Here is a 12,580-nt window from a genome sequence, read left to right on the forward strand (position 1 = left end):
ATGGTCCAGCGGGAGTTCTCCATTCCCCCTCGGATTGTGGGCAACAGGTCCCGTAGGCAGCACAAGTGTCAATAATAAGGTGATAAATAAATGCCAATGCGTTGTTGTACCCATAGCCATTCATACAACTCATCAAAGGTTGCAATGCAACATTTGATGTTAAATGTGCACTGCGATGTGCATTTGTGCGTCAACATTGTACGTAGTTTACGTTAGTAGAGTCTCATTGTTCTGTTTCCAGAATGAGAAAACCAGATCATGAAGTCCAACGTTTGGCTCCGACTGGTAAGTGCTGCCGATTTAAATTCTGCATGCGTGTGATATTATCAAGAACATGAGAACCAAGCCATAGCGCTGTCACTCGAAAGTATGAAGTTACGTCTTGCGTGGGTGACATCATCTGTCTGAAAAGTTTTAATTGTTCCCCTTGTGTTTTTCGCTCGCTGTTTTTTTCGTTGTTTTAACGCTAGTTAACACCTTCTTGCGGGCATCTTATGTTTATGCAACTCTCGAATGGGTCCTTGAATTTAAAAGCGCCCAGACCATGTCTTATCCTCGCTATAGGTATTCAGTTGGCCATAGTAGCAAACTAATGGCATTAGAACACTTTTCTCTGCAAGCAAATGGCACACTAATAATTGTGATCCTAGACTTTGTGTGTGTTGAGACATGCGAGAGGCTGTAAAGGTCTTAGCCACAGCAAGCCAAAATATTTGATATATTCGTCTGAAGTGTAATTTTTGTACGTTTATTGGTTGTTTAGCTAGAAGTGATCGTTTCATGGTGGATACATGTGATATGTGCTCCCAGCTATTTGGACTGTTTGGAAAGACAAGCATGGCTTGCGACAACAATGAAGAACACCTAGCAGAATAGTTGCACACAATACCTCTACATACAACCCGAACACCATGCTAAGTTCAGAATGCACCTCATAGCAATGAAAGCGTGGGGCAGAATAGTATTTGCATACATATTTGTATTTCCTGAGTTGTCCGAGGTACCTTGTAAATGGAGCAGTACGTGAGTAATGCACGAATCTGCGGTTTGTAGTGTCATGGCCGTTGAAGCCAGATAACGTCAACCGTCGCCCGATAACATGACTCAGGGTAAAGCAACGATTGCATAGTGCGAACGCTCTTTCTGTACACATCACTCTCATTGTGTTACCGCAACCTGTCCTAGATGGCGGCCACCTGTCTCCTGCATGACCGGACACAGTTCAGGATACCAAACGATAGCGAGAGGTCGAGCCTGTGCGACCACTGCACAGTACAGGTCAACGTGTTCATAAACATTACGCGCGAGGGCACGTCTTCCCCTTGATGTATTTTTAGATGCTCAACACGGCTACGCTGAGCTGAGAGTCGGGCGACGGAGTTCGCCGTCGTCGTCTGATCGAGCCACAGTGACGTCATCTGCGGTCATCAATCTGTCTCGCTTGCCTGTCGGCTGAGCGATACAGCATTCACTTTGTTGTATAAATCTGAGTTTGTGGTGTGTTTTTGACGACACATGATATTAAACGACGCAATAAACATAAGCTTGGACATGTGAGTGATAAAGCATTGCGTACGTAGTGTTCACATCAAATGAACACCAATCACACAGCACCGATTGAAATGATTGCTGTGCCTCTGTGATGGCCATGATGCATCCACGCTGCTATTGTCCGGTGTGCCACGAGCAACACGGGCCTTCTCAAGAATGTCCATTCGGGAACGAGCTTCCGGTCCCTGGTTCTGGAACCTAGGAAAAATCAGGATCGGTTGGAGATGAAACCAGAGAGCCCTCAAGGACCATCCAGGACCAATGATTGTGCCGAGGGCAATAGCTATAACAGTGATCCAGTTTAACGCGAGGCCATGTGACTTCCGCAACATTAAAAATCCGGCTTGGAGTATACACAGCGATCCAGCAAGATCCAAGGCTTAGCCTGGACTTACGCCGCGAGATCCAGCAAGAACCAAGATCCAGCTTGGACATGGTCAGAGATCGAGGAAAATCCAGATTCAGACAGGGAGTAGCAATATCTCACCTGGTCAGGAACCGGGGCGTATCTACATAGAGGAATTACAATCATGTCCACCTGAAAAAGTAGTAAGGTGCCAGAGAGCATATAAAAGATCAGTTTTATTCAGACGGTACGGCTTTTCATGATCAATAATTTCAAATGGGAACCCTAGCTGGAAGCGAGAAACCGGGTTCTAGTGCTTGTAAGGGATCGATTGAAGCCAGGAACCATGCACTGCTCTTTATAAAATAGCCGATATGATGCAGGAAACCAGAGTCTGATGTTTGCTGAGAAGCCATTTGGGACAAGGAACCCATATCTGGTGTTTAAGAAGAAACCAGCGAGAACCAGAAAACCAGGGTGTTGCGTTTGCCATGCGACCATTGAAATCCACTAACCAAGGACTGGCATTTACGAAACACTAGTAGGAACCCGGAACCAGAATCTTGTTTACATGAGGGAAGTGACTGACGTGAACCAAGATTCAGAACCAGCCGTAATGTCTGGTCACGAACGCCTCGAGTACCAGTTCCGTGCATGAAGGCGCTCATGGCCCTGAGGGACGGTGGCAGCGGTATAGTGGTGGTGGTACAGCCGTGGGTGTGATGGAAGAACACCTGGCTGTTGCAGTGCTCCCGCGACTGGCGGAACCTGCGTCAAGCTGGATTTATGCATGAATTTTCCGCTCACATCCTCGTTCCGGGCTACTTCGCGACATTGCCGTTGCTCGTAACCAGCGTCTGGTTCGCACCGATGACAAGCTGTTTCCGGGCGAACGAATCGCTCATAAAAGCCCCGAGTGCGTTTTTGCTGACTGGTCTTTGGTAGCGTCAGACTCCATCGACAGGATCACGTCCCTTTTACAATCGTAAACATGCGCTCGATTTAGCGTCCACCTTTCACATGCATTCCTCTGAGACTTTTTATGGAAAGCTGTCTTCACCTATTCCGCATCCTGGCCGGAGTGGGTCCTTCATTCTGCACTCCTCTTGGCTATACTTGGATTTACTCCTGATAAAACCGAATTCTTTTTAATTTTTTCTGTATTAAACAAGGTCTATCCTTTTCCCATATTTGCTGATTGCCTCGCCAACGTCTTGCAACATCGTAATATAATGCCCACACTACTTTCTTTTGGACTTGGCGGCGTTGTCTGGCGGCATTCCTTGGCGGCTGCTGTTTGGAGAGTTCAATAGCGTCTCGAGATCCTTTTTCTGATATGCTTTCCTTATGTTACAGATATCATTCTCCATTTATCATTTTGTTTGATGAGATTCCGAAAGATGTTCATCGCTTCATCATCCAACGGAAACACTCCTGGTCACACTTGAGCAGTTTTTCGCGACGAAAGAACTAGTTCGAGCAGAGGGGAATGGTCTTGTTGGTTTCGCTCCTAAGCGGTTCAATGCTTTTTTGTTTTTGTTTTTTACCCGAGATCTGCGACGGTCTTTACGTCATCCACTGTGAGTCTCCTTACTTGAAAAACGGTGCAGAGATGCTGTCGTTGCACCTTTCACAATTTTTGCTCGAATGTATTGACAAGTGTATCAAATTAAACTCTAGCTCATTACTGCGAACTTATCAAAGCCATCATGTCACTGACCTCATGTTCACTTCCTTGGCATTTCGAACTTATCAAAGCCATCATGTCACTGACCTCATGTTCACTTCCGTGACATTTCGATTAACTTAGCTGTCCAGGCTAGAGGTGGATGCTTGAAGAGGCTGAGGCTTTGAGCACCGATCTGGAGTTAAACCTTATTTAAACTTATTTGTTCAAAGGTCATAATATGCGTACCTCAAAACGTATAACGAGTCAAAATACAGGCCTACACACCCTGTAAATTAGGTATCTAGCCGCCTTAATTTTTGAGACCTCCGTGCTAAGAATGACCCCCACCCAAGCCAGCTGTTTCCGACCGCCCGCTCGGGCGCTCGCTTAGTTACGCAACCTGGTACAGCTGCGCGGGCAACGGCAGTAAAATATGAGCCCGCTTTTCAGCATGCGATCAGACGGGCAACAGCGTGTTACCTATTTTACCATTTTAATCACTGTACAATTCTTGGAGACCCTTTGTGTGCCGTCCAAGCTCAAGCTGCTGAGGCATATTTAGGGAGCAAAGTTTAAAGTGTCGGGTCAAATAACAGTCGCTCCATTCAGCGTGAAGATGTAACGCACATAGCACGCGACTGTCTTCTCATACGTTAATGCTTTGTGTTGGTGATAAATGCATGTCGGCAGTTGCTGCTGAGGTCATAGCGTTGGGCCTCCATGCGCCAGCTATGTTATGGTTAGCGAGAGGGCGCTGCTCGACGGCCTCAAGCGCGTTTTATTTTTATCTCCTGATTACGAAAGACATAACTTTCCGGCGCACGCCTTGTTCCTCTATTTTCCGTTATTCTCGACTGTTGTTTTTTTTGGTTGTTGCGGCGTTCCATGCATTCGAGGCAACTCAAGTGTCTCTCAACGCTTGTCAGCTGGAACATTGAGTTTTGGATGTTGTGTTGTACTCAATGGTGTGAAATGAGCATGGGCCATCCTCCATTGGTTTGGAAAGGGACGGTTGTGCCGTAATCGAAACAAAAATATATGCAAAATGCACAGAATGTGAAGGCGACGGATGCCCCGATACGCTGTGTTAGCCAATACCGATATACGAAGACTAGATTTTCCACAGCTGTTTTCTTTTCTTGTTTGGACACCGTGACTCCGACCACAATTCGCTTGGCTGACAGGCTTGTGTCGGCTTCTGTCGGATCTGTTTGAATTGTGGTAAACCAAGCTTGAGGCCAGATGGCAGGGTTGTTTACTCTTCTGAAATTCGCGAGAGCTGATATAAGTGTTGTGAACTGTCCCCACCCACACCACCAGTACCACAACCACACGCCTATGTTCCTCTACACACGCACAAACGCACACACACATACACGCGCATAGTTGTATATACACATACATACACCCACACCCACACCCATATATATATATATATATATATATATATATATATATATACATATATATATACATGCATATATAACAGAACCGTCTTGAACGCTTCACCTTCGTTTAAAAGGAATGTTTCACGTTTGAAGATATTGAAGGAATTATCAGATATGATGAAACAGGCTCGCGTATAACTATTGGTATACTTCTCAAGTGGAAAAGACTGCTCTAGACGGCACAATACTCTGTCGAGTAAAGACACTCCTCACTGGGTCATGGTTTGATTATGTCATCGCACCTTGCACAACATTGATTGAGAGTTAGTTGACGGCCGTTATATCTGGAAATCGCGTTCACGAACGCCAGATATGAACGGCTCGACAATCACATTTGTGCTGGCCTTGATCACCCTATGGCTTATGGAATGACAGGATTTGAATAACGATATTGTGACGTTATGAATGTTAGAGGGACTTCGAATTACTCTACCGGAAAAGCCTCCCTCCATTTTCGTCGGCATGTAGCTCAGACACTAAAGGGGCTTCGGTCTTAACAAGGGCAGGATTGTGAGCAGCACCGGAATATTTCCAAGATGGCCATTTCAGTTCAAAACCCCACATGAAGCTGGAACGCTTCCTTCAAGGTCAGGAAATCAGGGAAGCCTCGTTTTTGTCGCGCAAAGTCACAATTAGAAGACAGAAATCACACAGTACGTGTTCATATGTGTTTTGAAGCCACGAAACGTGCATGCTGTGGGGCCAAAACACGCGTGATTATGCGCTGTATGATTTTTTTGTTGTAATTATTAAGTTGTGCGGCAAAAGCGAGGCCTTTCTGATGACTAAATAAACGTGGAACGTTGAAAGTGGTTATGTTTCTCTTGAATGATCTGACGTGGGTACCTATATATATATATATAATATATATATATAATTTATATATATAATGTGTGTGTGTGTGTGTGTGTGTGTGTGTGTGTGTGTGTGTGTGGGTGTGTGTGGTGTGTGTGTGTGTGTGGTGTGTGTGTGTGTGTGTGTCGGTTTATCCTAGCACAGATTATTTGGCCTTCTGCCTTCACGCCAAAATAAAATACAAAAAATGTTAAGGGCTGGGGAATTCGCTCATGAATTGCTTCCACATATTTGGAGGCGTTTTTTTTTGCCGTTGTGTGACTGAAGGATGTTAGCGTTTTCCACCAGCTGTTGTCATGTTAATGACGTGTCATTTTCGTGCCGCGTGTGCTGTAAAGATATAACGGCATATAAACAATGGCATATAGACAACATATATACGACGACATATAGACAACAACGAGGCACGCCAATACATATTCGAAAATAAACCAAGAAAAGGTAAAGAGCCGTCAGAATTTATTGCCAACTATATTTATATCTGCGCACAAAAAAACGAAATGCCCTTTCGAGAAATAATCTCTCGGCAAGTAAAAGGCAAAAACGATCACAGAGAAGACCTTGCTATTTATAATCGCAACATAAATTCCCCATCGTGTTTATCAGAAACAGCCCTGACAAACCCAGCCAAGTCAAGTGTACCAATAAGTGCGTCGATTCAAATGCAATCTCGAAGGCTACAGAGTGTTGTTCGGTCCATGCCTACAATCGTTAATGGTGTAATAACGACACTCTCATAACGTCTGACAGTGCAGTCAGGCGACGGTGCGCCTCTGCAGCACATGCGACACGAACATTACAAGACATTAACACAACAGCTGACGGGCAACAGTGGCATCCTCAGGCATGCAATGACGGAAGATGCCTCCAAATTCGGGAAAGCATATTTATGAACGAAATCTCCCCAGTCTAAACAGACAAATTATTGCACAGCCTTTGAGATGTTAGATGTTTGGCAGTAGTTCCGTTGGCGTTATTACGGGAATGTGTCTTTGGAGTGAATTGTTCGCAAAATCGATGCATTGCATTCAGAATCAAGCAACCATAGCACTACGAGTCTTCTACGTAGTTAAAGATGTAATAAATGTACAGACGTCTTGCTCTCGTACCCCAAAAAAGCAAAGCGGATCTCCTGTGCCAGTTGAGTTTCTCAAGATGAGGGGAGGGTCTTAAACGGCTGAATACGTATGCGAAGATGATTTGATATTTGCCGCTAATATAAATATAATGAACTCGCCGATGCGACCAGGAGCTTGTGCGTCACAAAGCAACTTTCCAGTGGGAGCAGGGACAAGAGCATGCAACGGAATACCATTAAGTCTTGCGAGAGGCAGCATGATCTTGCTGCCTTTTCTCAGCCCGGCGGATAGAGATATTTCTCATGAATCTTCCAACTTTTCAAACAATCATGATACCCTGTACTCGAACCTTGCGTGTCAGATGACGAAATGCCCAATGACGTAGACAGTTTCTGCCAGACAGTGCTGAGCATGTCGTGGCAACGGAAATATTCTCACGGACGGTTCTGGTGCGCACCATGATGGTGTGTACAAGATACTCGAAAACAGATTCTCTCTCTCTCTCTCTCTCTCTCTCTATCTCTCTCTCTCTCTCTCTCTATCTCCTCTCTCTCTCCTCTTCTCTCTCTCTCTCTCTCTCTCTCTCTCTCTCTCTCTCTCTCTCTCTCTCTCTCTCTCTCTCTCTCTCTCTCTCTTCTCTCTCTCTCTCTCTCTCTCTCTCTCTTCTCTCTCTCTCTCTCTCTCTCTCTCTCCTCTCTCTCTCTCTCTCTCTCTCTCTCTCTCTCTCTCTCTCTTCTCTCTCTCTCTCTCTCTCTCTCTCTCTTCTCTCCTCTCTCTCTCTCTCTCTCGATCTCTCTCTCTCTCTCTCTCTCTCTCTCTCTCTCTCTCTCTCTCTCTCTCTCTCTCTCTCTCTCTCTCTCTCTCTCTCTCTCTCTCTCTCTCCTCTCTCTCTATCTCTCCTCTCTCTCTCTCTCTCTCTCTCTCTCTCTTCTCTCTCTCTCTCTCTCTCTCTCTCTCTCTCTCTCTCTTCTCTCTCTCTCTCTCTCTCTCTCTCTCTCTCTCTCTCTCTCTCTCTCTCTCTCTCTCTCTCTCTCTCTCTTTCCTTCCTCCCCATCGCCGGCTCACGAGCAAGCCTGTAGACTGCTGTCACTCCGCAGTATCCCAGCAGCTCCGGTACCCGAGCCAGGCAGCGTTTGTATTGATCCTCTTTGACACCGCCATCGACCTTACGATCAACCAAAGGATCGTCAAACCGCTGGTCCAAGGAGGGATCCAGAATTTCGGCCAGCTAGCGGCCCTCCGGAAATAATTATTTTAAGGCTATGACGATGGCGGAGAGCGAATTACTCACGAGGACCAGCAGTCGCCCTTCTTCAATGCTGGGCACGTCCCGCACCTCGCTTCAGAAAGACTCCGTGAGTGTGAAGTAGACGATAAATTCGGACTGGCTTCTCAGGGATTCATCAGATGCCAAGTCGTACGCAATACAGATAACTTCGCGCAGCGTGTAGCGGTCTGTTGTATCAGAAGTTTAACAGCCATCTGACCAGGGATCGGCATAAAGCCCCGACCTCTGACATGTGGTAAAGAAGCGCCCAGAGGCATTAACAGCTTGCCGAGAGGCCCGAAGTCGTTATATAAGATCTGAATGTCTGCAATACGTATCATTTCCTGGTGATCAGTGCTGTCCGATAATTCAGGTTCAAATTCAAATGCAATTCGTTAAGCATGTACAGCCATCCTGATTTTTCATCTCACACGTCAATAAAATAACACGTTGGTCAATGTAATCCACTAACCAACATGGTTGTAGGCTCAAGGCTTTTTCCTAACTCTGTGTGTCACATTTCACATTGAATGTGTTTTGATGCCGTCCTTTTCAAAATGGACACATCTTATGATACAACCACAAAGCTCAGGAAAAAGCAAAGTGTTCAGAAACCAACCACAGGCGGCTAACCATGCCGAATGAAAAAATGCCAGGCGTGCAAGGATAGGTATAATGCAGCGTGCTTTACAGATAAGCTGGGTATAATCAAGTGGAGTGCGTACACTACCGTGGCCAAATTACTGATACACTTATCGATAGTGTCTATCCTTTTCTGTCGATGTAGCGTCTACAAAAATACCAATAACCCACTTAGGAAACGAATGGAATTAATGGTACGGACGTCAGAAACGCGCTTTTCCCTTACCTGCTCATGCTATGTCTGGTCTAACTGTTTTGTGCTGGGTGTGGAAGAGTAGCGGTCATTTACCCGTAGCCACATAACGGAGTCATCTCCTCACGACCGATCGCTCTTGGGCTAGGAGGGACAGCACGGGCCGTTTTCTCCTTCCGGTTAATGTGAGGGCTCACACAACAGTGAGATCCCGGCGGCTGCGCCGTGGCGAAACGCCCTGTCCATCGGTCACCATTCGCAGCCTCCAGCGTCCACCAGTTGCTCAAAGTGGCAAGGATGATGGCGCCCATATACCGAATCGGCGCGGGTGTCACGTCACGTGTCCTGTCAGCCCCTGACGGAGGAGCCCATTATCCATTGGCTATCAGGGACGATTCGTTATCAGACCGTAGAGGCATTGATTGCTGAATCCCCTTACATTGACTGAAGCAGTGGGTAAAACTACAAAACTGGCGCGGATGCTATACCGAAAAGCTTCCTATGCATAGGCCCTGTATGTGTTCCACTTCCACACATGAGCACCATCCTTCCTTTTCCTGAGCTGCTCGTCGACTGAACTTGTAGCAAGGTGCTCTCGCTACGACACACCAAATGTCTACTAAATGCTCGGATCGCCTTTGTCCCAAGAAGCTGCGGCTAGGTCCTGCGACTAACGACGCATTGGCAGCATGATGTGCTTGTCTCGAGCGAGCCGAGTCGCTGTCCGATATATAGGCCACTGCCCCTATGGGAGCCGCGTCGCTGTCCGATATATATATATATATATATATATATATATATATATATAGGCATTGTGTCCATGCGAGGCGCGTCGCTGTCGATATGTAGGCTATTGTGTCCCATGCGAGGCGCGTCGCTGTCCGATATGTAGGCTATTGTGTCCCATGCGAGGCGCGTCGCTGTCCGATATGTAGGCTATTGTGTCCCACGCGAGGCGCGTCGCTGTCCGATATGTAGGCTATTGTGTCCCATGCGAGGCGCGTCGCTGTCCGATATGTAGGCTATTGTGTCCCATGCGAGGCGCGCCGCTGTCCGATATGTAGGCCACCGCTCTCCATGAATTTCCCGATCACTCTACCCAAACCGACTCCCATCGAAAGGCGGCCGATTATGGTCCGACGGGGCGTCGCTGATACATTTGATTCCCCCTTGCCGCATTAAATGCCGCAGTTAAAACACTTTTGCGATGGGGAGTGGGATTATGCTGGTGGCTTTGTGTAAGGCTAATATAAATTTCTATCCTTCCTATACCAAAGCCAACTGTAAACCCCTAAACGGCCCACGGCCAAATTGAACCAGCCGCTCGCTGCCGGGACGATACATTTTGACGCATCAATCAGCATCAACAATCGGCAAACATCAACATTCAGCTGAAAAGTCTGACTGTTTAATTCATACCCAATTTCCTGCAACGCAATCAATATATCATACACAAAGATGCGCTTCAGCCATATGAAAGCCGCATGTATCCTACACTCACCTTTGAAGGCTCGCATGGCAGCCGGCAGATACGGAGATTGATATGCTCACTCGCCTTTTAACCGCATACATTTAGGCAAATATTGTACAGATAAATTGAAAGTATATGTTTGGGCCGGCCTTGATTCACGTTCGATGGTAATGCCCGGTGAAAGCACTTGAAAGCACGCATGATAACCGGTAGGTACGCAGTATAATTGAAAGATGTGCAAAGGTATCAAATGCAATTATGTCTTTTGCAAAGTACAATACGGTAACATGCAAATATCTGAAAATATTTAAAATGCAAAAATAACTTTGGTCGCATAATTTGGGAAGAAATTGTGCAGATGAATTTGAGGCATACAGTTGCCCTCCAGATGCCAATCCATAACCCATTAGTATGTAGCGCACTCTGCAGTCGTAGGTCCAATGCACCTGAAGTCATAAGCTCTCATGTCCAGCGAGTGCCTAGTCTCTTATCTCTGATTGGCAGTTCACATGTATGCGCTGTGGCCGGTTTCAAAACATGAACCCCAAACACTAAAAAGGTTCTTGTACTATGGGTGAGCTAATTACATAATATTTGTTGCTCATATGAAATCCAGTGCACAGGCACTCAGAGTGCGAAGTCGCAGGCGCTCCACAAATGGCAGCGTGACTGCGAGTGCCATGGACTGACTTTTATTCAAAACATCCCGTCAACAAAAGTACCACCAGAGAGCTGGATCTTCCTCGTAGTCAGTTCATGGAACGAAAACTGGAAACAGTTTCCCGAGATCAGCACATCATTAATCTTTGCTTGTCATGTTTGCTGCTGTGCTGTAAAAGGGTCAACCAAAGTGCCAAACATGATTATCACTGCTAGTGTCAGTGGTGCTGCTCGCTCAACAATTTGCCAGTTCGCAGCACTGACATCACACGACGATGTCAATACTGGCGCTAATGGTGTCTCGCCGCTAATGATGTCGTACCAGTCTCCGCACCAAAACACGGACAGTCTTTCCTTAGGCTGCTGTTATGGACAAACGTAATACTTGGTTTATATGTCACCCACAGGTGTCAGTTAACCTTATGGTTCAAATATGCTTGCCACCTGAGCATATTGTTTCGTGTTAGGCACGATTATGGAAACTACGCGTTAAAGAAAACGTCTTTCGTAAGCATCCTCGTAGCTCAATCGGTTAGAGCGAAAGTCTCCGGGGACTCCCATCCCACCCATCCATGGCAGCGGCCGCTCTAGATCATAGGTCAGAGGGCGGGGCGGACTGTGCCGAGCATTGTGGTACATTAAGCTTTCGCCACCCAATGCTGGTGCTGACACGGAGTTGCACGATCGGATGATGTCAGAGTTCAGACAACAAACACTGCTCAGCATAAGTCCTCATTCCCAGAAATTTATCTAATCGGAACGTTTTGGGCCAGACTTTCCTAAAAAGGCTTGGATTAAAAAAAGAAAATAATATACAGGAAAATAGCAATGTATATTCCTATAGTCTGAAGCTCTTACTTAATGAATCCGAAGCGACTTAACATTCCTCTCAAGGCAAGGCAAGTGCAACAAATCTACTGCTTATAAAGGCGTCTTACGGTATTAATGATCGATGGGGAACATTAAGCCCCATGTTACGGTTTGCCTAAATGCCACCTTGGTGCGTCGACTACAATGGAGATTTACGAGAGTAAATGACTTATGCTCGGGGTATTGCGTCGCTTGCATGGTTTTAAGCTTTCATTCGTTAACAACACTTTTGATGGCGTGACACCCGACTCTTATTCAGCTAGGGCTCACACACAGACTCACACCCTCTCCCACAATAAATAGCTGGTCTCCTTGTTTCAGAAATGGCAAGACTATCAGCTGATGTGGGATGAGTCGGACTACAGAGGAATCCACGTCCTTCGGCTGCCACCGGACAAGGTCTGGAAGCCCGACATCGTGTTATTCAACAAGTGAGTGCAACTAGCAACCAGGATGTCTCAGCAGTAAGAGCTAGTAAGATGCCTTTGCGGAATGGGACGGGCCAGGTGACAACAGTCATGATCTCACT

The 12,580-nt window shown here is 46.3% G+C and overlaps 1 protein-coding gene across 1 annotated transcript in view; it reads left to right on the top strand.

Moving 5' to 3' along the window:
• LOC119100610 (acetylcholine receptor subunit beta-like 1) overlaps positions 1-12,580 on the top strand; it is a 30,121-nt gene continuing 17,541 nt past the window's right edge. Inside the window, exons 1-3 of the mRNA XM_037223688.1 lie at positions 1-52; positions 248-285; positions 12,373-12,482. Of these exons, the coding sequence (XP_037079583.1) occupies positions 1-52; positions 248-285; positions 12,373-12,482 (200 nt within the window). The remainder of the gene's footprint in view (positions 53-247; positions 286-12,372; positions 12,483-12,580) is intronic.

Source organism: Pollicipes pollicipes, unplaced genomic scaffold (assembly GCF_011947565.3).
Source record: "Pollicipes pollicipes isolate AB1234 unplaced genomic scaffold, Ppol_2.1 Scaffold_4881;HRSCAF=5763_pilon_pilon_pilon, whole genome shotgun sequence".
NCBI classification, from domain to species: Eukaryota; Metazoa; Arthropoda; class Thecostraca; order Pollicipedomorpha; family Pollicipedidae; genus Pollicipes; species Pollicipes pollicipes.